The 27,852-nt window shown below is 43.9% G+C and overlaps 1 protein-coding gene across 1 annotated transcript; it reads left to right on the forward strand.

Moving 5' to 3' along the window:
• Window positions 1–27,687, forward strand: eif2ak3 (eukaryotic translation initiation factor 2-alpha kinase 3). Its single transcript, XM_080871530.1, has 18 exons — window positions 1–543; window positions 8,688–8,817; window positions 15,311–15,505; window positions 15,635–15,765; window positions 15,960–16,227; window positions 16,364–16,529; window positions 16,630–16,755; window positions 17,012–17,134; window positions 17,238–17,467; window positions 18,841–18,953; window positions 20,284–20,406; window positions 21,085–21,234; window positions 21,720–22,269; window positions 22,388–22,561; window positions 22,781–22,954; window positions 23,061–23,162; window positions 23,857–23,919; window positions 25,033–27,687. Exons 1-18 carry the CDS (start codon window positions 242–244, stop codon window positions 25,213–25,215), a joined length of 3,303 nt encoding a protein of 1,100 aa, XP_080727656.1. The 5' UTR covers window positions 1–241; the 3' UTR covers window positions 25,216–27,687.
• Window positions 27,688–27,852: the final 165 nt, after the last annotated feature.

Genomic DNA, 27,852 nt, shown 5'->3' on the forward strand with positions numbered 1-27,852 from the left:
TAGAAACAAGGCGGGATTCAGCGTTACCAAGGCAAGTCGAGTCCAGTATAAAGGCAATAACATGGTTTCCCAGTGGCTGTTTATGTTTACTTAAAGAACATCTCCGAAAAGGGCGTTTTAGAAGACACAGCTTTGATTTCTGTTTTAACTACAGTTTTTTTTTGGACCTTAAGTTTTTTTATGTTAAGATTTACAAGGCCAGTGGCATGTAAATCTAATCACTAATGTGCCAGTCTCACAAATGGAAAGGGGGTTTCACTTTGGAAACGTGAGCATTTCCCTGGTGCTCCTCTTGTTGCTGAAAGCGCTTATCGGATTTGGGACTTCGCAAGCTCAGGGCTCCACCATCGGGAGGGTGCCGCTGTCCACAACCGGGGATTCAGGTTCGACCGCGGGGCAAGATGGTGCAGGAGTCATGAAGCGTGGCTTGGAGAACGTAGGCACCTCGGTCATTGGAGCAGACGTTACCGTGGAGGACGACGACAATGGGTCAGAGGCAGACGAATCACATGGAGAAAGTAACGGAAGCGTCAGAAAGACGAGGTAATTATAGAAACAGCTGCCAACTGATAGTAAGTAACTACACATTAATTATATCGCAACACCACTCTAGCGCCTACAAAATAAAGACGACCCCTAAAATAACAAACACACAAACTAGTAACGCCTCCCTCCCCCAATGTATTTGTAAAGTCATTTTAAACTTATTACTTTTTTTGTCAAGCGACACTTCTTGTTTAGTATTCCTCCGCCGAAGCGGCGCATTCCGAAGTTGCTGGGGAACTAGTTGTTTGTGTCCACTTTGCTCATAAACCTCGTTTTACTGCGTGTTATAATATGCAGCCTTACAAACGGTGCCAAGAAAATAATGCGACAGAAAGGTTAAGTGGAGTGTCACAGCGCAGAACAGGAAAATGAAGCGTTTGTGAGCGAGTTTGGCTTCGTGTCCGATAATGGACGCACACCGTAGCAGATGCGCTAATGCCCCGCTAACTAGAGCTAGCTGTTTTAATGTATTTATCTGGTGTCGGCAGTTTTAGGTAAGTTGCTAACATGTGGGTTACATGTCAGGGCAAAACGCGCCCCAGATAACTGACAGGAAAGTTTGGTGTACGACGAATAGCTTCTTCTTGCAGTTTATGGAGAAAGTGGCTTTTCTATAGTCTGTTGTTATTTTCCAACCGCGAAAGGGGAACACGTTATGAGCTGAAATGCCATGGTTGCTGGAACTTTTGATTCTCTCTGCGGAGAAATACAGGCAACTATGAGCACATTCGCTCTGCCGTCCTAAACCCGGTTGAGTTAATCCGAAAAGCGATCTGAAAGCAGCCCCAAGTTACATTGAATGGAATTTATGTTCCAAGTGAAGATGCAGCTGCTGCTTTCTTTGCAGATTTAAAATGCAAGATTCGTTTATTATAAAACGATAGAGCAGGATAACAGCGGTAACTGGTGACGTCCCCCTCCTGTCTGCAGATAATCTGCATCACATTTACATGCACCAGTCTGTTTATTATGCTCTTAACCGTTGAGTTGGACACTTTGCATAAAGCGTTTGTGTTGATCTTAGCGGTTTAAAGCTGTAGCAAAGTGGCCCCGGAGAAGATACATGTAAAAGTATGCAAAATGACAAGCTGTTGTTTGTTTGACAGAAGGAGCTCAGGTTTGCTACACCTTGCTGCTGCTGCTGCTGCTGTGGGAGGGAGGGGGGCGGTGTCTCAGACGCACCTGAGACCATGCTGCATGTCAGTGCTTTAACCTCAGACATAAAATACAACTCTAACGTGTTTAGCGCAGTTACATTTTCACATAACACCTTGAAAAGGCATGCGGCACTGCTGAGAAAGTCCCCTGGATGCCGCCAGTGAAAAGTTTACAGTCTGACACAGACCACATGTTTACCCAGTCCTGTTAGATTACTGCTGCTGCTGCTGCCCAAAGTGAGATGCAGTTCTCGCTGCATCTCACAGTGGGGAGGGCATTGATTTTGTCTTCCTTGGTAAACAGTAGGTTTGACGCCCACCTTAGATGTTTGGCGCATTGTGTTCCTTTTCTGTTCTTTCATCTTATTTTTACCTTTACAAGTCCATTACACCCACTTTTTGAGTGTAATATAGCTCCTTGAATCAGGATTATATCAGCACGCTTTCTTGCTTTAGGTATCCAAGGTCCTGAGGTCCTGTAATAAATTATTCCCTATGTATTATTCTGAATACGCTGTCTGTTTTCCTGAGGGAGTCATAACATCGAAAACCTTGTTAGAGTCGAACCTTTTGAAGATGCGCGGTGTCGTTTCATCACCTTAATGTTCGAGCTTGCTGCCATTGTATCTACTTGACGGCTGAAACGCAGCGTGCCGCCAATTTTCTGCCAACCTTTTTTACACCCCAGGCTCACTTTAAAGTTTTCTGAAAAGACCCGAAGCACCGCGTGCTAGCCCTGGGTGTTCGAGGTGCTATATAAACAATGCTCTTTCACAGCAGGGGGCAACTCGGCATGCTGTGTAGTCTGTCCCGCCATACTCAAGTCAAGAGGTGTAGTTACTTGGTTGGGAAAAATGAAAGATTTCCCAAAATCTTTCAGAGTACTGCCGCACTCTTTTTTTTTTTTTACACCCTGCACAAAGCCACAGTTTTACCAGGGTAAACTCGTGGCATGAGGGCAACACAAAAGCTCCTGCCTGGCATCTGCCGTACAATATCAAGATGAACGTAATTAACAGGTAGAAGCAGAATATTCCCCTGCCAGCCACCTCAGCTGCTGCAGGAAAACTCCTGAGCGTTCACCCTGGTGCTGGTCACACCCTTCCACTGCTCGCTTTCTCCCTGCCGTGTCACACTCTCTACTTGCTTTCTGTTCGCTCTCTTACATATTTCCAGGCTTTTTCGCCACAAACTACCGGCTTTTTTCTTTTCTGTTTTTTTGTCACCTTATATAAATAAGTCTTTTGAGCAGTATGTTTAGAAGTTGTGGACTAATGGTCTCTCGACTTTAGTAGTTGTTGTTTGTAAGGTTTTGTTTTTCCAGGGTTACAGCGCAGCAAGCCCGACCACACCAGTCTCTCCTTTGCATTTATTCTCTTTGTCTCTCGCCCTTGAATTTAAGTCTCCCCCTGCTTCTTCTCTGACACCCCTTATCCTCACACACACGCTGCTTTTTAATGTCATCCCTTGAGTATACACTGCCGAGTGCTCCATTTCCATCTGTCCGCCTACAGAGTTGTTGCTGAACTTTAGAAATGTCACAAGAAACAAAAAAGAGTGATTTTTAGGTAGGTTTCTCTTGTAAAGGGGCTAATTTAACTAAAAAAATAAACAAATAAGAGGCGCCTTAAATGTCAGAAAACACATTTTCAGGAAGCGTGGAAATTGCCTGTTTTTAAAGGAAGTTGTTTGAAATGTGTTGCTTATATTTATAATAGCGACAGTGAACTTTTATTTGGTTAAAATGAATGTGAAACGGTGAAGTTGAACATCTCCCACCGTTAATTAGGTCAGCTTTTTGAAAACATTCTGCAACCTTTTGGGACTTTTACCTGCTTGACTTTCCAAGTCAAACAGACCCTGTGGCAGTAAGTGGCACCCTGTACTGCTCTGGATTTAACTACTCTTTCTACTTTTCAAGCATCCCAGTAACTTTAGTGCTTTGTTAAGAACATCATAACTCTCACATCTGGATCCCATTTTATATAAAGTATAATAGATCTCGAGTAAAGACCTGCTTTTCTTTTTGTTGTTGTTGTTTTCTTCTACTTCTGATTGAGATTTGGGAGTCGAGCACTTCAAAGGCAAACTCTTGAAAACCAGTCAGCGCTCAGATGTCAGCGTTTTTCAATTTCTGTCATTTATAAAAGCCCCTCCTTCCACTTCTCTATCCTGTAATCTATAAATATTGTAGATGTTTGCTTTGATCCGGCATTCAGCGTGCGACGAGCCTGCTGTTGTGTCGGCTGTCGCTTCACCTTTAACGCTTTCATCCTCGTGCCGTAAACGTCGCCCTGGAGACGTGGTGTTTACGTCTGTCTCGGCGCACGTATATGTGTACATATAGGATTTAACCCTTTAGTGTGTGTATATGTGCGAACCGTGTGTGTGTTTGCCCTGCCAAGTTTAAAGCCTCTGCCAGCAAGTGCTCCACGGGGCCCTTCAGCACCTTCGGGAGCACTTGGAGGTGAGAGGACAGCAGCTCTGTTTGAACGTGCTCCCCCGACTGCCCCCTCCCCGCCCCACCCACCCTCAGGGCCCCGTAGCTGCAACAGCTCTTCTGGGCCGCCGTGCTCGCAGGCTGGCTCCCACCAGCCTACTGCTTAGCAACAGCCAATCGGCCAAGCTGGGCGACTTGGCGGCCAATTGCGTCGTAGACGGGCTGGTGCTCAGAATTTGAGTTGACTGCACGGGTCTGGCTATAGTTAGGTAAAGGATGAAGTGAAGAGTTTTTATTTTTTTTCATTTTCCTCACATTGTATCTTTAGTCTGCTCTGTGTAACCAGGGAGCTGCTGAGTGCGTTTTAATAATAGACACTACTGTCCCCAAAAATAACAGGTCGCGATGAAGCTGATTGAACTCCATCACTGGAGAAGCTCGTAATTGATCGCTCAAAACTGGCTTCTTTAAACCCGGCACTTGTTTTCCTGCAGAGGTCTGAATATATAACTCCACTTACCAAGCTCACAGTGGCTTTAAACGAGCTTATATAAGATCTTTTTACCTGTTTTATCCTCATTGTCCGTTCCTTATGTAACCATGTTTTGTTTTTTAAGTGCTGCCTGGTGCTTTTTAATGCTGACCTTTAGAGTCTTTGTGTCTGACCTCCTGAATTTCTCTGCACTTGATGAACACAGTCCGAGATCATAGAAGATGCTCGCATGTACAGAGGTAGAAACTGTAAACAGTCTTTTGAACGTGTGACTGCTTGACAGCAGTGTTGTTCGAATCCGATTATCAGAATGAGTGAATTTATTAGGTCAGTGGCTATTTCGGTAAGTCGGCAGGACCCCCGTCTAGCAGCACTGCAGTATGGGTGGGGCAGAGGCAAAAAAAAAAAAGGTGCGATACTCTGAGAGAACGGGAGCGAGAAAAGGAGGGAGGGGAGGATGAAAACTCCAGAGTTGGCTGGTAGTTAGCAGGACCACGCTGTCTTGTTTTCACTCTCAACAGCTCCTCACTGCTTAGCAACAACGAATCACATCCGCGGATCGGAGCTGCGCCCCAGCCAATCGGGCGGCAGGAGCGTGGCGCCATAGAGTTTATATTTTACCACGTGTGAGGCTGGAGAGAAGAGCGCACTTCTGCAGGAGAGAAAAGAGGAGGAGAGAGATAGTGACACTTTTAAATGGTGTGTGTGTGTGTGTTTTTATGCTTGTACTAGAAGTTGTTTTTTTTCTGTTAAAAAACCACACCCTGTGCTCTCTGTGCTGCACTCGCCATGCATGTATGGCCAACTATTCGCCACAGCTTTTCCACTTGAGGCCACTGAAGGCTTTCTCCTGCTGGGACAAAGACCTACAAACACGATCACTTGTTTATTTAGCAGGTCCAGGGACAGTTATGTAAACCTTCAGATCACATTAATCTGTGATTAAGCTCTGGTGTTATGTGACCTTTCATGAAAGATGTCACCTTAGGGTAAGTGGCATTTTGATGTCATGTCAAGCACATTTGCGACACCCTTTGCTGTCTCTTTTGAAGCGGCCAGCTCTGCTTGCATTGCCGTGGTAATCGACAATGTCATATTTTCTGTGGCGTTGCCCGTCAGACAGTGCACTGTTTAAAGGATTGCACATGACCCATTTTTTTTCCTTTCCTCCTGCTGGTGCAGCTGTGTTGGTATTGGGTGCGGCCGGCTCAGAGCTGCATCCATAACTTTCTCACCACGTGCTCCCCATGCTCTCATATTTTTTTTTTCTCTGCCTCTCAGTGGCTGTGAGTTCGGCTGAGCGGCAGCAGCGCGGCAGCAGAACTCCACAGCCCGGGCTGCTTTGCTGTTGCATGGTTACAAGCATCCGTGCTCCGCCATTGGCTCGAAGTCCGCAGAGCTCGCCACCCATTGGCTAAACGAGCAGGGAAAAACAGAGCTTCTATTGGCTGCCGGGACACGGCAGGCTTGCTGGGATTGGCCCGGTTCGGCGGTTCCTCACATCCTTGGAGACTCAGCCTGTGTAAACATCCTGGTTGTTTCCTTCAATGGGAGTGTGTTTACCAGCAGCTCAGCTTTGCCGGTGTGAGCAGACTGAGGCCGAGCGTCTCTGAGGAGTAGAGTCTTGCGAGAGTGAGGCTAATTGGCTCCCTGCTCCGCCATACGCTCTGTGATTGAAGAAGCAGTCAGGACTATTATGACACTTTTGACAACATTACAGGCGAGGACACTAACAACCCCCAGTGTGTTGGCAGCCTCACAACACTCTCTTTCCCTTTTTTCTCCTTTTTTTTTTTTAAATTTTATTTTGCTCAGTCTCCATTCAAACATACTCTTCAGTGTCTCCACCGCCTGCGTCTGTCACAGCTGGCAGCAGCAGCCCCACAGGCTACATGTTATCCCTTTGGTGATGAGCAGTGCTGCAGCGTCTCAGGGCTCAGACGTGGAAAATAAATTGCCTCCAGCTCTAAATGATACAGTAGGGCTATTTGTTTTGTGTCACAGTTTTTGGTTAACTGCTATTTTCGTAGCTGCTCCCTCCCCCACAGCTCGTTTTCTCCATCTCTATCCTGGTACCTAAGTTGTAAAATTAAGTGCCTCCCCCAGCCCGCACCCTCAAATCTACTCATTCTTATCCTTTATCTGGAGTACAAAGAGTCCACAAAAGCCTTTGATCTCCCTCGCCGAGTGAAATTCTTATATCTCCTGATTACTCTTCTTCCATCTCTGAAGTTGAACTTGAGCGACTTCTTCATCACTTTCTACATTCACAGCATGACTCCGTGGTGGTGGGGGCGGGTCTGGCCGAGCGAAGGCCGCCGAAAGCTTCCGCCTTCTCAGAGACTCGACTGCTTAGCAACAACCAATCAGCCAAATATTTTTGGCAGGGTGTCGCAGCCAATTGAGAGAGTGAGAGCGGGCTTTAGCGCTCTGTTTTTATTGGTGGCTTGGAGGATTTAAAAAAAGAAAAGAAAAGAAAGAAAAGGAAAAAAAACAATGTTTTTCTCAGTACGCTACTCTTGAGCGCAAGTGGCGAAGCTGATAATGCTCGGAGCAGATTTGGGGGAGATAATCTTGGCTTCGATAGGCCTGAAAGACACATGGCCCATTACTGTTAAGTGATCTTATTTGCATTTTTATGCAGACTTGCAGTCTTGCTGCTCCACAGCGGCGCGTGCAGCTCCCCGTGAATGTGTCAGCGACTGCGGCGTAACAGAAGAGAAACCTTCCTAAAATTGATTTGCACTCTCAGAAACAATCAATTTGTAAGTTGTCCAAAAGCTTTAACATCCTCCAACATGCTCCTTCCCCTTCATGACTGAAGACTGTTCGATAGCAGAAATCAATAAGGCATTATGGCCAATCATTAGCAGTCTAAGTGATAGATGCAGTGGATGATGCTATTATTAAATGTACTCAAGCTAGTTGATAGATGTCACTGTGCATGTAAATGAACCAAACTGGATGTGACAGCGCAACACGGGAAAGTGAACACATAATATTGTAATATTGTATTCACTAGTTTCCCTCAGCAACTTCTGTCTAGTTGCCCTTGAGGGAGATGGTTGAAATCCCAGTGTGCTCTGGTGGCCAACAGAGGGAAGCTGCCTGGGTCCCAGCTGTGTGGATGTGAGAGCAGTGGGTTCTCAGAAACTGCATGTGTACACGGCAGACCCTCACCAGTTAAATAAAGCTAAATGCCCTGTTGACAGCAGCTCCTCGAGACGGATACAGATCAATAGCTGGGATGTTGCCCCCACCGGAGCTCTGGACATGATTGACAAGCAATGCGGCAGAAGACCTAAGAACCGAGTGGAGGGGTGGGGCGGGATGTCTCAATAATGTTTCAGTCAGGCTGTTACTAGGAAAATGAGAGGAAAAAGAAAACAGAGTTGTTATTAAATATTGCTGCGTTTGCACATCAATGGGGAATAAAAGTACTTTTATTATTATTTGGTATAGCTATAGAGCTGGGGGATGATTACAATACTATCATAACAATAATTTATAAAATCTTCTCTCCTATTGGTGAAAGACTTTAGCCCCTTTGACATACTTGATAGATATGATAAACCATAACTGAAAATTCATGGTTTCACACAGTCACAGTGTGTGTGGTACATATGGTGATCATCCTCTGTAGTTAGTATGCCCCCCACCCCCCAAAAACTAAAACAAAGGGGTTTGTCATGGCACAGATGTGCTGTTAGCTGCTGTTGAAGGTCACCTTGATTCCTAAACAAGTGCAGACTAGAAAAGAGAAGACACCCCTTCACAGTTTGCCCTTTAGTGTCTTATCTGTGAAGGGGTTAGAATACCCCCCCCACACACACACACACACACACTTATAGGACTGCATTAAAGGGCAACGTCGGCTTTAATGTCTTTTGAAATTTAAAATCAGCTCGCAGAGTGCTCATGAGTGCACAGACGAGCCTTAAGCAGTCTTTTCAACAGCGGTATACCGGCGCCCTTGTGTTGATGTGCGGTGATAGCTCTATGAACCCTCATTTGGAAAGTATTTCAAAGTATGTGTATGTTCTATCCACAGGTCTCTGGTAATCATCAGTACCCTGGATGGACGGATCTCTGCTTTAGATCCTCACAACCAGGGCAGGAAGCAGTGGGACCTAGATGTCGGTTCAGGTTCCTTAGTGTCCTCCAGCCTCAGCAAACCTGAGGTAAATCCATGTCTTTGTTTCCCTACTTTCTTTTCATTTCAGTGGAAAATAGGAGGAAAACTTAGCTTTAGTCTGACTAAATGCCACTGCAGGAATTAAAATTTAAATACCAGCCTTAAGGAATAAGCAAAGGTCAACTTAAGCCACTTACACAGGTTAAAACACCTTTGTTTGTGTTATTAATATCTACTAAAAGATGATTTCCAAAATCTACATGTCAGGGGGAGGTTAAGGATGCAGTCTCATCTCTGTCTCTTCCTCAAAACAAACACTGTCCCTCCTGGCTCTCTCTCTGCAGACTCCAAGACTAGTAATTGAACTCTCTGCACTTTAAACAGTCAAGCAAGGGTTGTTGTTGCTTACATACATTTCATATGTACACACACACACACACAGCGCAATAGACACCAGACATGCTTCACACCCCCGCGTAAATCTGAGAGTAGCTGATTCGCCTGGAGGATTAGCCTCTTTGTTGACTGTAGTAGTTTACACATACAAGCACAGCAAGACCCTCGCCTCTACATGTATACTGAAGCTTAAACCGCCCACACAGACGTGCTGAAAGTGAAGTGGAGCCCAGAGCGAGACCAGAGTGTTGCATGCTAGAAACATGCCCATGGTTCACTTTGATGTGGACTCGCTCTCTGCGAGAGTTTTGCCTCAGGGAAAAAGCCTCTGATACTAACAAGGGTCTGGGTGGCTGCTGAGATCAGTTTAATGTTAGTCTGCTGGTGCTGGTAGAGCATGTCTGAATGTAAGGAACTCTGACTGCTTCATTACTGAGGTAACAATAACAGAGCGATCCAGACGTAGTTCATTAAGTTTAAAACATTTCTGATATCCTGTTTTTCTAGGGGTCGCGTTGCAGTTTGCTGTAAATGTTTCCTAGAAATTTCTTTGATTATGTGGTGTATAGCACAGATATATATATGTATTTATTCACCAAATGATAAAGGAAATACAACTGGTGTAACAGTGTGTATAAAATGAAAGTGTAAAATAAGCAGCTGCAGTCCCAAAATAGCAATTCAGAGTTACTCACTGTGGGAGACTTTCATTCAAATATTTAAGGACCTTTCATAATGAAGGGTGAAGTGATACTCAAGCATGTGTCATTCAGCCTGAAAAGTCTGAATGACACATGCTTAATTTTCTTTTTGGTTCCAGCTTTTAAAACTACAGCTGCTGACTTCATTGATTAGTAAAGCTACAATTAGAAGAAGGGAACTAATCACTGAAATCAGCTGCTATAATGCTGGGTTGCATTTCAAAGGCAGCCTTTAGACTCGAGCATCTCGTGGGCATGTGGTTGAAACGTGCCGTCTGTGAGATTTGGAAAATGAATCGAGCTTCATTACCATTTTCTTTCAAAGTCTGGGATTCTTGCAAGTGTGGAGAACCTCTAGAGATTCTGTGATGCACATACAGTATGTACAGTATGCATAAGATAGCTTCTCCACCAGCGTCATCGGAATCAACCCTTTTAAATTTAAATGACTCGATGTCCTGCATGGTTCTCTGCACGCTGAGGAGAATCAATTTTTAAATTTAAATTTTAAATCGAAATTGTTTATTATTCACTTATAAAACTCAGAAACTGGCAAACTATGTAAAGAATGTTTTCCAGCTGGGTTGACGATGTATGATGTTAATTTGGTTTAACGTGTATTGTTTACAACATTAAATGAGTTGCGCAGTTACAAAGGCTTTTAGTTCTCTCATAAATGAATGCAAACTTTTCTAAATATAAAGAATTAAAAGCAGTTATACTCACTATAACAGTATGCTGACACTTCATAAGAAGTGTCATGAAATTCATGGGCATGCACACATGTAACATCCTCCTGTCATCTTCCAGTGTGCTTCTGTTGTGATGGAGTATGGTGTGTGTTTGTGTGCTTTCTTTTTTCACCTGTTGGCTTTCATTTGGCTGACGGAGCGGAACGAGGAGAGATGCCTGTCAGCTCTGAACTCGGTGACTTGCTGCGATGTGACGTCACTTGTTGTGATCTGTCGAGTGTGGGCTGTTTGTGTTTTTGTTTTGTTTTTCGTTTGTTTTGTGTGTGTGTGTGTGTGTGTGTGTGTGTGTGTGTGTGTGTGTGTGTGTGTGTGTGTGTGTGTGTGTGTGTGTGTGTGTGTGTGTGTGTGTGTGTGTGTGTTGTTTGTTTTTTCTAATATACTTTCTAAGTTTTAATCCAGCCTTACCCTCTCTGTCCTTGTTTACCTGTGATTCCTCTCTCTCTTACCCTGGGGTGAGGGGGTGTGGGTGGGGGCAAAGGCAGGTGGGAAGCATTGCCAGTTGCTCCTGCAACCTCTATTTCCCCCCCCCCCCCCCACCTGCCTGCCTGCTGAGCAGTAAGCAAGAATTTCGGTGGTGCTTGCCGGGTCCCTGAGACACCACTCTGCTCAGTGATCAGAGGCTGGGGGGTTGGGTCTCATGCTATACTATTGGCTGGCCTCCACACACCGGGCCGGAAACAACCAGTCGCCTGCTGCATCTTGTAGAGTGTGTCTTTTTTTTCTTTAAGTAATAAAATGAGGGACAGACCCACAAACAGCACTGTCTGCAGAAAAAGCAGCCATCACTTCAAAAAGCAAAGTTACCCCTGAGCTTAGAGGGGGGTTCAAGTGTGTGTGTGTGTGTGTGTGTGTGTGTGTGTGTGGGTGTGCGCACATTAGACAGTAGAGTCGGTGCCAATGTGGAGTGACTCACACAGGGGGGTGGGGGTGGGGCTAAAGGAATGAAGAAAGAAGAGGTTGGGTGATTAGGGAGGTGAGGTAATGCCTCAGAGCAGAGATGATGTCATCACATAATAGACACATGCTCACTCCAACACACACACACACACACACACTCTCTCTGCTGGCATGCAGTGCGAATGAATGAATTGGGAGAATTTGATTGATTACAACACGGGGACAAATACTCGCAATAAATCTCCCAGAGCCGCCTTCCAGCTGCTCTGATTTAGTTTTGATTGTTTTGCTTCGTGTGTTTTATCTGAACCCGCGGTGTTAGCGTTTCTCTCGCGCGGTCGGTCTGCCACCTTGAAGTAGAGCAGTAGCCTCGTGGACCAAACATGGCATATTAGCGGTGGGTAAGAGGGGACACTGTTTGACAGGCTCACCGGAGCGTAGGCAGCAGCTTACACACACAAACAATTGCGCACATTACGGCTCCCCACACTCCCCACCCTTAATCTGCCCCCCACGCCCCGGGGGTGGAATATGATGGTATGATCAGTGACATCAAATAATCATCAAGCACATTTGGATGAATGCCTTCATGAAGAAGTGGTTATATAAAGAAAAATGATAACTATAATTTGAGCGTGCACGCTGGAGGCTGGATGTTTCTTTTAGCCAGTAGATGAGTATCTTAAATAAGTGAATGGCTCTGGTCTCTCAGTAATGGTGCATATTTTTCCTGAATGAGTCTGTCTTATAGCTCTTTAAAGATTAATAAGCTCCTAAAATTCATAGTAAATGAGGCACAAAGAGAAGGAAAACGTTTGTGCTGAGAAGTCAGTTTTTTGGGTTTTTTTTTAAGTTAACTCTTGAATATTTTATCACATCCTACAAATTAAATGCATTTAATCTAAGACCTTGTTATTTTAATAACCAATAGTTTGACTATAAAAGATACTGAAGCTCTCTCACAAAAATAGACCAGGGCAAACACAGCAGACAAAGACATGGGAACAAAACAGATTGTGGAGGTGGGATGTTCATAAGCATCACTTGATATCTTTATACTTTGGTGATCATATAATCAAATACGGGTTGGCACAGATTATAAAATTACTTTCCCATCCTTAAAGCTTTTTTTACTTTTCGAATAATCTAATTCCAACTGTAGAGCGACAGACTGTTATTTCAATCAAACATATTGTGAGTTATAGCGAGATCTCTGTAATCCTTATGGCTCAGATTTTAATTGGCAAATTTTCCTAACAAATATATATCAAGGTCGACTGAGTGGTGAGTAATACCATGAATCTCTGATAATGTTATGCGGGTCTGTTGCCAAAAACATCAAAATTTGTGACACTGCCAGCTGGTTTGTAGGAAGCTTCCCTTATCAACATCGTGTGTTCATCTAAATCTGAATATTTCCAAATTAAATAATGAAAGCGTATTTAAAAAAAAAAAAAAAAAAATTACAAATACATTAAAATGTACAGTTTCAGATCATTGTAGGCAGCATACCCCAGTAATAAAAAGAGAGCTGTTAGCAAAGTCACTTAGCTGTAAATACCTTAAGAACTCAGCTCAACTCGTCTTAATCGTTTAACTGCCAGCTTTAAGTGCCGTTCATCATTAGAGAGTTGTCAAAGTAAATCACACCACAAAACTCCTGATTCAGTTCAGTTTAATTTTATTTATATAGTGCCAAATCACAACAACCGTTGCCTCAATGCACTTTAGGTTATTAGACCAAGACCCTATAACACCTTACACCTAATACTGAGAAAACACTGAAAACCCCAACAATCAGATGGCCCCTATGAGCAAACCCTTTGGCGACAGTGGGAAAGAAAAACTCCCTTTTAGCAGGAAGGAACCTCTGGCAGCCAGAGATTAATAATAACAAATGATTAAATGTAGCATGGTGCATAAAGTGAGTGAAACACAAGGTGCACACTCAGTGATACCTGATAAAGGAACCCCGAAGGAGCTCTAAAGCTATACCACTTGAGATCTAATGATTTTTAAGCCCTGTTAAATATTAGTTAAATAAATAATTACATTTCTAAACAATAATTAGGCATCTCAGCTGGGTCCTTAAAGCTAAATTTACTGTGATAATGCAGAAAAAAATATGCTTAAGCACTTTTAAAAAAAGTTATTTACAAGTAAAAGCCACTGGAGAAAGTTTTACAATAAGTCTGAGATAATGATAATGTGATTGACTTTCAGTAATTTGCTGAGCTCGTGGTTTGTAGGACAGTCACTCAGAGTACATATGGGGACCGTGTTTCTGACTTAGAGGACATTGACAAGATGAACAGCTGAGATGAAGCTAACTGGGCTGGATCAGAGAGATGGATTAAACCATCGGGAGCAGGATGACTCATCCACGGCTATAAGAATACCCCCCACCCCCGGCTGTAAAGCTCCTCAGTAGTACCAGTGTGGTGTGATGTGATGGTCAGATTGCTAACCCTTCCTCCTTTCACTTGCTAAATTTATCCCCATCTTGTGTCTAAACCAGCCCCTCCCTCTGAAAGAAAAGATGACATCACCGCTTCTCCTGCCTGTGCTCTCTAATAAATCAAACTGCCACACGTTGCTCCCCGCTGGCATTTTTCTTAATCCGCCACAAAGCTCTGACTTTTTTCGAGTCTGATAGGATTTCCGAAGCAAGGCTACTGACTGATTGGTTGCAGTTTTAACCTCAATAGCACCTGTTTAGCATCAACAAGGCCAAGAATTGGACCCAAAACTGCTGTTATGTCACTCGTGAGTTTGTTGATAGAAGTGAGTCACAAGTTGGACATCGAATGAAAAAGACTCTCTTTTGACAGCTAAATCTGCAGAGGTTAAATCAGGATTAGGCTCAGGGTTTTGGCAATGATGTCATCCTTGTTGAACCAGCACCTAATAGAGCGCGCGCGCACACACACACACACACACACACACACACACACACACACACACACACACACACACACACACACACACACACACACACACACACACACAGAGTTGAGGGTAGCACACTTTTATAAAGATTTGAGTTAATTACTCCGGCTTTGAGTTGTATAATGGTTCCACGTCTGTGGATTGAGTCCAAGCGTGTGGAGGCCGGAGCTGCTGCTGTGTGGGTGGATGTGTGTCGGCCAGTACTGTCTGTGTGGCAAAGTGTTTTTGTGTTTTTTAAGGATTGTCTTTTTAAGCTGGGAGAAAAGAAATAAAGAAATACATAAAAACTGCTAGTTTGAAACAGCCGTGTGTACGAAAGGAAAACTGCGTGGGCCAAAAAAACAACATTCCTAATGAATCATTTTGTTTTTAGTGATTTGTCTGTGTGGCATTGAAACACAATGTTAGAGGAGTGCTGGTAACTTATGCAGCAGCTCTAGAGCTTTTATAGTATTTGTAAAAAACAAACAAACAAAATTTATACATATAACCCCAATGAATTTTTTTTTTTTAGTTTGTTTTATTGGTAGTGGCGTTTTGATAAATTGTCGCTCATTGTGGTTTTATACAGCTGCCACTTGTGGGGGCTCACAGGCAGTTATTTTGTTGCCAAACCCATAACAAATATAAACATTGTCCCAATTTTGATTAGCAACGCTGACCTGGCAATTTAGAGACTGAATTTAAGATGCTTATTTTAAAAAATATCAATATAAGTCATTGCCACATCTTTTCTGTTTTCAGAAGTTCCTTTTATTTTATTTAGAGCGGTCTTCTTCTAGAAACCAAAACTAACCTGACTCTGCGTTTTGTTTTTTTGTTTGTTTGTTTTTTGTTGTTGCAGGTGTTTGGCAATAAGATGGTAATACCTTCCCTGGATGGTGCCTTGTTTCAGTGGAACCGGGACAGAGAGAGCATGGAGGCAGTGCCTTTCAGCGTCGAGTCCCTGCTGGAGTCGTCATATCGCATTGGAGAGGACACAGTCCTGGTCGGGGGGAAATCCCTCACCACCTATGGCCTGGGGGCCTACAGTGGCAAGGTCTGTGAAACAATTTCAAGAACAACCTGATAGGACAGGTTAACACGTGTCAAATCTATTAGCATACTAACCAGTCCGGCGCAGTAGGATAACCGACTTTTGTAATTTCCCCCCTGTTGCTTTCCTCAGCTTCGGTACATCTGCTCTGCGGGGGGCTGCAGTCGCTGGGAAGAGGACGAGGTGGAGACCGAAGATGTGCTCCTGCTGCAGAGGACTCAGAAGACTGTGCGAGCCATCAGGCCTCGATCGGGGATGGAGAAGTGAGTCAATCAAAGCTAATTCACAGAGCAGCTACTGACGTTGTTTTTATTAACAAAGTTGGCTATTTAGTCACTAACAGTAGTGAACAACAAGCAGTAGTAAGTAGAAGGAAACCACAGGGTAACATGAAAGACCAGAAACGTATAAGGCAGGGATTTTTATTTAAATCATGCATCTTCGCTGTTTGTGCAAGGTGGAACTTTAGTGTCGGAAACTTTGAGCTGAAACTCGTTCCGGAGATGCAGCCTGGAATTAACTTCCTGGAGGGCGAACTAGCAAATGGTGACAGCTGGAAGGAGAGTCAGTGGGTCATCGCTGATGAGCCAACAGAGAAACGGCAGGCCGAGAACCACCAGAATCAAAACCAGCATTTGGACCTAGTTATCAAAGTGTCTGTTCCTGATTGGAAGGTCATGGCTTTCAGCACCGGGCCTGATGCACAGCTGGTCTGGGAACATCAGGTTAGATGCTTAAAATAAATCCTCTGGTCACTTATTTATTAGCGAGTTTTAGTGCTTTAATGGAGTTCAGTGCTTCATGACTTTGACTGTGGAGCTCATTAAAGTATTTCTACTCATTCTCACGTGTGTCGTGTAGTTCTGCACTCCCATCGCCTCAGCTTGGCTGGTGGGGGGTGGTAAAGTTACGCCAATCAGCCTGTTCGACGACACCACCTACAGCAGCCAGTCCAAAACAGAGGAAGACGAGGAAGACGAAGATCCAGAGAAAGCGCGGGAATCTGCAGAGTCCAGTGTTTACCTAGGTAACTTCTTACACATGTATACAGACGCTTCACTATTCCTGTAAGGGTTAGGAACCAGTGATTGTGGATAACCGTGTTGACTGTTGGGGGTTTTTTTTAGGGATGTTTCAGGGGCAGCTCTACCTTCAGTCATCGGTAAAAATCACGGAAAAATTTCCCTCCAAAGCCATCGGTTCAGAGAAGGACATAATTCCACTACCCACTGTCAAATGGAAGCCTCTAATACGTAAGTTTGCAGCACCAAAGGGACTAAATTCATGATTACATGCAGAGTCAGGGCAGAACGGCCAAAGCCCATCTTTAAGAACAAAGTTACACCATGTTCCAAGAAGTATTTGATGTCACGTGGACACAATCTATCACCATGCTCCCTGTAGCCCAAAGCTTTGCCCTTCATTCTTCATCGTCCAAAACCTTTTATTCCATATTGATCAGTCTTTCTTGTGAGATACAAGAAGTTATTCATCTTGTCCTTGATGCAGATTCTCCATCTCGGACACCAGCTCTGGTCGGCTCTGATGAATTCGACAAGTGTCTAAATAACGACAAGTTCTCCCACGACGAATACAGCAATGGAGCCTTGTCCATCCTCCAGTATCCATACGGTAAGAGTTTAATTGTGCAATGTTACTCCGTACGCACATTCTAGCTGTTAAAGTTGAAATGATTTGAAGTGGACTGAAGGATTTTTGCTTCTTCTTGCTCCAGACAATGGCTACTACTTCCCCTACAGCAAGCGTTACCGAGAGAAGCGTGACACCGCCATAAGTCTCATAAATGGAAACGGGGCAGGAGGTGAGAATCGAAGAAGAAAGGATCCCGTGCTGCTATTACCCTGGTGGAAGGAGATTCTGGGCACCATCATCTTTTGCATTGCCACCACCACTTACATTGTACGCAAGTTTTTCCACCCTCCTGCTCCTGTGGCCTACGTGAGGGTAAGAGCCAAGACACAGTCCGCAACATTAATGTCGCACCGACGGTGCCTACTGGTCATTATGTTTGCTGTGTAATGTTTGTAACATTTTAGATCTTTTGTCTCAATTTTTTTCACAATTACTGTTGCAATAATGAGCTGGTATGGATGACAAAATGATTTCTTCATCAGGAAACATCCATGTTCTTCCACTTATCTAGTTCAGGGTTCCCAGGGGCTGGAGGATGGATAGCTTGATTGCTTAAAAAGTTAGTTTCAAACAAAAACTGGATACTGTTAGTTTTACTGTGTGATCAGAAAGTGTTCAGACTTCCTTATGAAATCTAAAAAAGATTATCTTCCCTTTTAATTTCTCTGAATCACTGTATGTTTATTGAGGTAGACTTGTGGAAATTCATTTCGTTGGATGTCAGATACCTTGCTGTCTAATAGGCTCACAAATGCAAAAAGCCAGTCATTAGTTTGAAAGAAAAGCCTGCTGAGCTGATGGACAGCTTTGTGTCATCACACAGATCTGGGAAATGCTGCAATGCAGTTTCAGCTGGATTAAAGATCCCAAGAGGAATATTTAAAGGGATAAAAAATTAAGCAGTGGGGGAGAAGAGCCTTGGTAAAAGAGTTCATGGAGAAATTGAAGGTCACTTTGTCTGAACTCCAGTGATCCTATGTGAAAATGTGAGAAAAATCAGAAGGACAATCATCACTGCAGCACTCCACCAATCAGGATTTTTTTAATGATTGTTGGAGTGCTGCAGTGAGTGGCAGGGATTTTGTCATGGTGGAAAGACACAAGATTGAAAATGTGACTGACCTCAATTCTGTCAATCTGAACCAGTTCATCAACAGTAGCACAGCAGGTAAACCCAGTGGTGGCAGCAATGTGCTTCACGGCTGTTTTTCTGCAGAAATGACAGGAAAACTAAAGCTAAACTGTGCAAAGGGCAGCGATACTTTCAAGAAAGAAAACTAGTTTTGCTTTAGTGGGGCCTCGTACCTGACTTGAAACTCGCCTTTAAACAGAACAGTGCTCCTAAACTTGCAGTCAACATCATTGATTACTCTATGAATGTTTCTCTGCCAGGCCTGATTTGATCCCAGTTGAACTTTTAACACCTGAACCCAGCTGTTCACTCACGATCCCCATCCATGCCATCCGAAAGCAAGAAACAGGGTCTAGTGTCTATGTGGGATACTTCTTTTTGTTTTCATGTTTATAGGGGTTAGCTGTATACATTTCCACCTTCTTTTTCTTGCGACTGTTAAATCTTTAAGTGTTTCTTGCCCAATACGCCACAAACAAGGTAAACTTGTTGTTTGTTTGTTGTTTGTCGTGTTTGTAACGTGTCGTTTTTGTCATCCTCCTGTCCCTAAAAGCAACGGAAAGAGTCGGAGACACAGTGCCAGACAGACAGCAAGTTTGACCTTGAAGTTGTGGAATCCAAAGAGCCGGTTGCCATGGAGACCCGTTCCAGCGAATATGTATCCAGGTAAGGCGCACCGTTAAACAAAACGTGTCCCGTGTCAAAAATATTTGCAATGATTCGGGAGAACTTCACTTAGCAATGTGCCGGGAGTGCTCTGTACAGTTCAGTCAGATGCCAGCATCACTTTTTCAAGGTGTAGCTACAGATTCGGCTCTGTTACCATGGTGACCAGTGGTCTTCCAACCTGCCTTGATAGGACAAGGCAGAGATGGGCGATATGAATCGTAGTAGTTCATGATTGGGTAACTCAGCTGTTTGGCATCAAATGAAAATGGCCTCGGTCCCCTCAGACCGCACCCTACAACAGCAGCATCTGCCTCAGGGTCAGAGTGTCGTTTTACATCACTGTCAGGACATTGTCAGAATTTCTAAATATGATCAGGAGCTGTAATTTATGGGCTGCCGCTGCCCTCCCGCAGTGTGATCGATGAGGGTTTTTGCGTGTTTACATCTGTGAGCCTCACCCTCCTGGAACAGAAGTGAAAACTGATTTTAATCTGCAAATTTCTGTCCTCTTGGTGTCACCACTTGCACATTCTCTTCTTTTTGATCCACCCGAAAATGACAAACACCCCACCCCACCCCCTCCCCTTCCTTCAAAGCTGCTGCTGCTTCTGCAGTCCATGCAAATCACTTTTGCCGAACAACTTTCCTTAAATAAAACCGGCGGCTGTTGCAGCAGCTGCGGCGGGCATGAGTCAGGATCATTAGGAGGCAGATTGGGATCAGGAACCTTGAATCGCATGCTGCCCACACACATCCTAATAAGAGCCTTTTAATCCCCCTGAGCAAACCGAGCAGGGATGTTTTGACAGGGTGGAGGGGATGGAGTCGGTGTGCGCCTGTGTCTTACGCAGCAGTAAACACAATGATTTTGCATAAAAAGAACTTTATAATGATCCTTGCTGGAACTGTTTGACGTGCCAAACCGTGAGATACATGTAATATGCAACACTGTGACAGCTGTTGCTTTAGTTTAAAGGCAAGCTATGCTTGCTTTTGAAAACTTCTGCAACTGCAAATAATGTCTTCTCTTTAAGAGATTAAGTGGGAAGTAAACCTGCCAGAAAGTCATAAAGTTTAAAGTTTCTCTTTGGTTTGTAGAAATGTATTTTTGCTGACCTTAAAGTGGAGTGTGGCCAAGGCAGTGAAAAAACAAAGCACTTATCTTACACACTGGTTGTAATTCCCTCTCTGATAATTGGGATTTATAATTTAAAAGGCCTCCTTCTTGGTCTTTTTTAAATTATCAGAGATCCAGATGATAATTTTAAAGCACTTGGAGGGCCGCGAGTCGTCTTTCCACACTGCTAACCAAAGTGTCTCTCCTCAGGTACCTGACAGACTTTGAGCCAGTGCAGTGCCTCGGCCGCGGGGGGTTTGGCGTCGTGTTTGAAGCCCGCAACAAAGTGGACGACTGCAACTACGCCATCAAAAGAATCCGCTTGCCCAATAGGTAGCGCATCTCTCGCTAGGCTGCGCCAGACTTCCTTAGCTGGAGGCTATTAGCTCTTCCTTTATCTCTGTTTTCTCTAAAGCTGTTAAACTGAGTTATGTAAGCAGCAGCCCACTGGTCTAAACACAGAAACCCATGCAGAGGAAGCTGACATTTCAGAACAAATATTATCTGTGCGCTATAATTTATGCTGACAAGCATGGGTAATAAATGTTTAGCTGCAGTAGCTCTGTGTGTTTTTCTTTTAGTCCTGTTGTTCACTGATGCAACAAAGCTCAGATGTTAGTCTCTCACACAGTCTGTTCCAGCCGGGACTGTTCCACCTGCATTGCCTGTTCACTTTAAAAAGAATGGGGAGCCATTGTTGTTGTACCTTTTTAGTCATCAGCAGAGGCACCGTGGTTGCCACAGTGTGTTACATGCCATGGCTCCTTCCCCCCCCCCCGCCCCGATTGCTGAAACACTATCTGAACATGCACACTGGGTTTGCTTTACGCAATCTTTGCCTGGTTCTACATAAATAAGCAAAAGTGGCATTATAGTTTGATCCTCGTGTGAAAGGGGCTAATTATTTTCAGGCCTGCTGTGTTTATTCAACCTTTGGTGGAGACTTGTGGCTTATTACAACCTCAGTGGGGTTTTTTTTTTTTTTCATTTTTTCGTTTTTCTGTCGTTCAGGGAGCTGGCCCGGGAGAAGGTGATGCGAGAGGTGAAGGCTTTAGCAAAGCTGGAGCACCCGGGGATCATTCGCTACTTCAACGCCTGGCAAGAGAGCCCTCCTGAGGGCTGGCAGGAGGAAATGGACCAGAGGTTGCTGAAAGATGCAAGGTGAGCCAGATGTTTTTAAACCTTTTGTAGCTCAGCTGGCCGAACCAGCGTGCAGACATCCAATGAAAATCTAGCTGTCCCCTCTGGAATCATTAATTAGTGACATTTGTGACAAATGGTGCACCACACATCTTTATCCCACTTGGCTAATTTGATTCACAGATGTTAAAATGCCACGGGATAAAAAAATCTTGTGCGCATTAAAATTGAGTATTTAAAATTTAATTTGATGTCTGCTGTGTGCTGCTTTTAATTGCTTTGGTGGATATGTATTGATTAGAACCATGTCCCCGTGCACTACACATGTAATATTACTACTGTGCTGTTTTTACAGCTCACATGACAAAAATCTGAAAGAACTACATTGAAAGCACCTTCTGCCTGTTGTTCATGAGTCCTTATTTAACTGCTGAAATGATTGGCACACATCTTCTGTTTGTCTTGCATCAATATTGGGAGAAACAACAATCCTTTTTCTCTTTCAGTACCACTGACTGGCCAATGAGCTTCCTCGATCACATGGAGGCTCTGTCAGTCAAAGTACCCGTGTCCAGCTCAGTGTCCCCTGTCCTCAACCCTCAAGGAGATGCTCATGAAGCATCAGCCAAAGATCATGTGCTGTTTTCCAGCAGCACAGGCAGCATTGTGGGCTTTGGCACCAACCTGTCCTTCCCCCCGCTGCTGGGCCACGACAGCCTAATGTCTGAGAGGGACAGCCAGGCCGACCCTGACGCGTCAGACACCCCCCACTCGTTCGAGCTCTGCCCTCCCCGCGGTCCCAGTGACTGCACTTCCTCTTCCTTTGATATTGTGTTCGAGGATTCGGGCTGCGATCGAGATGCCGACGCAGACACGGACTCTGCCTCTGGCCCAGCCAGTCCTGGCACGGTGACGGAGAAGAACAGTTCGTCCTCGTCACACACCAGACGACAGGAATCTGTCCCCCCCGTCTCTTCCTCTCCTCCTCGGCCAACCTCGCTCGCCCTGGCTCTCCCCACAACACCTCCAAATCCGCGGGTTCAACCTTCACCTAAGGTTTGTGAATAGTTTTGGGTTCTTGTTTTTTTTTTTTTTTTTTTTAACAATATATCCACTGTTTTTAAGAGTGCAGTGTGAAATTGTAATGTGGTGAATCCTCTCGCCCCGTCTCCAGGTCTACCTGTACATCCAGATGCAGCTCTGTCGGAAGGAGAACCTGAAGGACTGGATGGCTCAGCGCTGCCTGCTGGAGCAAAGGGAGCACAACCAGTGTCTGGACATCTTCTTGCAGATTGCAGAAGCTGTCGACTTCCTGCACAGCAAGGGGCTTATGCACAGGGACCTCAAGGTGAACATGTACACATTGTCTGTGCGTGTGTGACCATCTAAATTCTGCAGCTTCAGTTAAGGAAGAAAAACTTTCCTTCAGACTTGACTGGATTAGAGTGTTGTGTGTTACTGTGTTTGTTTTATGGGCAGCATGTGAAGTAGAGCTTTGTAAACCACTCTGCTGTCGTCGTTCTTTGTGTGGTGCGCGTGATGTAACCTGTAACTGCTGATCCTGCAGCCCTCCAACATCTTCTTCACCATGGACGACGTAGTGAAAGTGGGAGACTTCGGCCTGGTGACGGCAATGGACCAGGAGGAAGATGAAGATGAACCGAGCGCCCTCACGCCTGCCCCACTCCTCACCCGCCACACGGGCCAGGTCGGCACCAAACTCTACATGAGCCCAGAGCAGGTGAGGAAGCGCCGTTCATTAAAGAAAAAAAACAACAACATTTAGTTCTTGGTTTCCTGCTTCTGCAGTCAAGACTAATTATGTGCTTTCCTTTTTGTCCTTGCAGCTCTCTGGAAACTCCTACTCTCATAAAGTGGATATATACTCTCTGGGTCTGATCCTGTTTGAGTTGCTGTATCCTTTCAGGACTCAGATGGAGAGAGTGAGGGTGAGTCAGAAAACACATATCCTTATAAACCTGGCTTATTATTACTTTATTTTAGGATCTGTAAAAGGGTTGTGAATTACATTGTAATTAGGTTTCCTTAACAACCAAGAGATTAATATTATTGTAGGATTAATTTGTATTTAACATGATCTAAAACTGGTTTGAGTTCCTTTGCAAATTGTGCATATTTGCTGTCTGGATCCTGTTAAACATCTCAACATCCAAAAACAATTTTGAGCTTAAAAAATAATGAAAAACATTTACTGTTCATCTTATTTACTTGTTCTTACTGAGCTGCAGCGCCTATGAAGGTTTGAATAAAATGTGTTGTGGAACTTTTGAAAAACGTAAGAAATGATTCAATGACCGGATGATTCGGATTGAAATGAAATGATCTCATTTTGGCTTCAGTAAGAAGCCCAGCTGGCCAATTGTGTGTAAGCTTGTGAGGCCGTTTATCTTCCTGCCTCCTACAATGTCATTATGTGTTGAGAAATCAAGAATTCACGATTGCTGATTATTGTTATTTCTCTCGTCGTTGCCGTTAGTTTATGTGTTGGCTTTACCCACGAGTGCTCACGTGAGGCATGCACAGGCAGTTTCTTAGTAGCCATGAAGTCTTTGTCTCAGCAACAAAGGACTGGTAAGCCATTAGCACAGCTCGGCTCACAGGTGTTTACATCCTTTCTTCCAGACACTGACAGAAGTGAGAGTCCTGCGCTTCCCAGAGGTTTTCTCCAAAAACAATGTTCAGGAGGTGAGTTGCTATCTGCTGCCACCTAGTGGCTGTAAATATGCACTGCATCTGAGCCAGAAATGTAAGATATACAGGATTGGGAGGTTTCTTCTCATCAGTGGTGCCAGCAGGACTCCAATTCATAATTTGAGCTCTCTATAATAATATTAGGAGCCCTAACTCTAACTTTAGCAGTGCTTCATTTTCAAAAGCCTAAAAAAGATTCTGTTGTCTGAGCTTATTTGCTTCCAAACACATAAAAGTTACTTTTGTCTAATTCCTTATTCACAAGGGGTCGCAACAGCGGGTCGCTCCCCATGTTTGATTTGGGAGATTTTCACGCTGGATGCCCTTTCCTGACGCAACCCCCAAAGGATGACATCAGCAAAATCCAACACAGCCAGAGTGTCTATTAAGTGCCAGAAATGTTGGCAAATTAATTCGAAACAATCCAGCTTGCAATACATTTGCATCATAACAGAGGAAGCTGTCAAAATTAATCAACGAAAGAATCCAAGGGAATGTTGTTACAAGTGTTTAAGTGAAAGTCTTCTGTATGCACAATCCATGCAGGATTATAGCTTCTGTTGCCGCTAGCGCTTATAATGAAGTCAGTCACAGATTTAAATAGACTATAAAATAAATGAAAATCCGTTTGCACACTGAAAAGTTAAAAGCAGCATGACTCATTTGCTGATTTATATTAATACTCGAATTACAATTAGAATGACTTATTTAATCAAATACACAGATGAGCATTTTTTTTTAAATTACTGCTCTGTATTAAGCATGGGACTGACCACCGAACTACAAACTGAGGCTGTAATTTGTTGTTTGTGTGGTCCTATGATCTTGTTTACCTGTTTTCTTTGTAATTGGATTAACATAATCCCAGAGCATAAGCTGTGATTCTCTGACACTGGAAATTACTTCTTACCTGAGTATCTCACTGTGCTAGTAGTAGTTCTGAGCCGTAGTATTTAAGTTGTTGTTGTTGTTGTTGTTGTTGTTGTTGTTTTTTTATTATTTAATTTAGTATTGTATTATTCTAATGTTTTTATAAGCAAAGCAGTTGAAGAAATGGATGATAATGTTATCTGACAGATTTTTACCGTCTGTTTCCTCCCTGTTTAGCTGGCCATGGTCCACAGCATGCTGTCACCGAACCCCAACAAGCGTCCCGAGGCGGCTGATATCACAGGGATGCCCCTCTTCCAGGAGCTCGAGCTGCCTTGCCGATTGGCCGTGAGGCAGCGCTCCCGCACTTACAGCGCCTCTTCGATGGGCCGCCCCTCACGCCAGACATCAACTAACTGAAAACCTTACAACATGTGACCCCCACCTTGTGGTCTGCCACCCTACTGAAACCCCTCGGTGCCCTGCCATCCCATTGCGCTTCGGACACAATCACATTGAACACTAAGAACAGCAGATGTGCTGGATGGCGTCGCGCTCTCTTTACGGTAGTGAGGCACACATCCTGCACAGCTACGTTTCTTAGTAAATACACATGCCGTTACATTTTGTTGCCTAGGCTTCCAATTTTAATCTTGCTTACAAATGAAGGGATATTTTAAAAGCGACAGCCGTTCCGTAACGTTCACTGCCAGGCTTGGCTCGAGTGGTACTTAGTACTTGCAAATAATTATCAGTGGCTATTTTAAAACAGCCCTGATTACCTGACGGGCAGCGTTTACTGTATCCAGACAGCTCGGAGTAGACTCGGCTTGTGATTTATTTCGCAGTGTTTACCTGTGATTATCCTAAAGCGTTGCCGTTCTCCTGACTCTGACATGGCACACGTGCTAAGAACATGCTGCTTCCTCCCAACGTTCAGCCAGTGTTCACTCACTCACACTACACCTCAGGTATCAAAACCAAGAGGACACTCCAAAGGGGCCTTTGATGCTTGATCATCCTATCTACTAGTGATTTGTACTGGTCACTAGTACGAGCACTAATTGGTGTTCTGACACCCAACATGCCTGATACGGGAGACCAAAAAAAAGAGACCACTTTTTTTTTCCCTGTTTTTGTTTTGTTTTTTTAATGCGAGAAGGTGATGTGTTGCATAGAAAGAGTTTATGAGTCCTTTCCATCAGATATGACTTGCCTTTAGAAAGGGCCTTTGGCCCCTTCTGAATGAATGCTGAGCCTGTGGCTCTTGTCCTTTTGTATGTACCTGTTAGGAAAATGAAGGGGTGAATGTGAGTTTATCTTAAAGCCAGTAATTGGACAAAGTTTTTTTTTGTGTGTAAATTCTACACAATGACTCTGAGGTGCTCAATCATTTTCTAACACCTCCTCTTTGCTCTCTGTACAGAACTGAAGAGAAAACCCTGTTTATATGCTTTTCTCTGTAATTCCTAAGACCAATCTTGTACATATTGTTGCTTGTAAATGGCTTTTTCATTAAGCTACTGTAAGATAGTGTGATATACTGTGAGAGAGGAAACAAAGAGGAGACGATCTCTGATAGCTGAATGTTACTGCGTGACCTCCAGAGACGAGATGATGGTGGTTGCCTCTTTGAAATTATTCTCAGTGTTTGTTTTCACACGTTAGGGGACCCAAGTGGAAGGGGTTTGCCGGAGGAGAATCTGCATGAACCAGAGTGCCATTTGAAAGTCAGTTAAGTGTACTTTTCTTCGACGGATAACTCGCCTCACGTTTTTGGAATTGTGCTACTGTGCTCCGACCCCATCCAGCTGGTGTTCCCAGTGAAGCACAAAAACACAAATACTGAGGTCTGCAGCCCTCCTGTGATGCAGAAAAATAGCATTTAGCTAATAAGTAGATACTGTCGATACCCCTCTACACTGTGTACTGGGGGACCTGGACCTGATGTTGGTTATGTGATCCACATTTTTTTTATGTGCATTAGAAGTGCTGAATCACATGACCCATTTGTAACTACACACACTCACTAATTGTAACATGCTTTCAATGATTGTACTTTTTTAAGGCTCTTGTCTTTTTCTTTTTAAAGCACAGTTTTTTGATTATCTTCAGGGTTTTTGATTACTGTAAAATCCTGACTGTTACAGGAAGTCATAGTGATGTTTGCTCATCCATCCACTCGGCTCACTGAAGACAAGCCATTCATGTCCAAATCCAATTCTCTCGACGATGATTAAAACGAACTGTAAACCTACCACGACAGAGGTGGAAATTGCTTTAAGGACTGTATAAAGAAGGTGTTCTTTCGTCACACCTTTTGTAGACTAAATGTTTCATATCTGATTCAGACATTTGATTCAGGGCAAATTCTTCTAGCGGAGAAAACGTTTCCTCCCCTGTTTTAATTCCAGAGTGAACTGTGATTATTCATGGACAAGGATGGGGACTGTAATCACCTACAGCAGGAGATGGCTTGTCATCTTTATACCATTAATACTGAAAACAGCATTATAGAGTATTGTCAGAGGTTCTGCGCTTTTCCCTCTTTTCTGTCAATCCAAGAAAATGTGATTACAGTGTAGGTCTTCTCTCGCGCTTTGTTAAATCGTGTTTCTCCTCCTTCCACTCCAGGCGTCCGGATGGTTTCGTTGAAAAGTCAGACCCTTCTCCTCGGCGTCTGATCTCTCCTCCTAGACATGTAGTTGCGTGTTCTTGTGCACAACTCCCATGTTAAATTGTAAATATGTTCATTTGCTTTATTTATGTTTTTGATGCCGTGATCAATCCTTTTGGGGTTGGTGTTATTACGAATGCGCTTCATTCGATGGAGTGCATTGGAATATGATGACTTCTTAAAAGTCTAAATTTAATAAACTGTTCTATACCGTTTGTAAAGTTTTGTGTCCTTCGTCTGGAGTCTCTGGGTCAGTGTGTTGGGGGGTTGTTGTTGTTTTTGTTATTTAAAAAAAAAATCACCTGTTCATCAGTTGGGATGACTGCTAAGAAATTCAGACACAAACATGAATATTTCTTGAGGCAGCAGGCCTATAAATC

The sequence above is a fragment of the Rhamphochromis sp. 'chilingali' genome, assembly GCF_963969265.1.
Source record: "Rhamphochromis sp. 'chilingali' genome assembly, chromosome: 21".
Lineage (NCBI taxonomy): Eukaryota > Metazoa > Chordata > Actinopteri > Cichliformes > Cichlidae > Rhamphochromis > Rhamphochromis sp. 'chilingali'.

Bases quoted from the DNA above. Each gene is read 5' to 3' on its own strand.
- eif2ak3 (XM_080871530.1), top strand. From the start codon at position 242: ATGGAAAGGGGGTTTCACTTTGGAAACGTGAGCATTTCCCTGGTGCTC. The intron at 15,766-15,959 runs GTGAGTCAATCA...TGTTTGTGCAAG, and splicing joins CCTCGATCGGGGATGGAGAA to GTGGAACTTTAGTGTCGGAA. The intron at 22,955-23,060 runs GTGAGGAAGCGC...TTGTCCTTGCAG, and splicing joins TCTACATGAGCCCAGAGCAG to CTCTCTGGAAACTCCTACTC.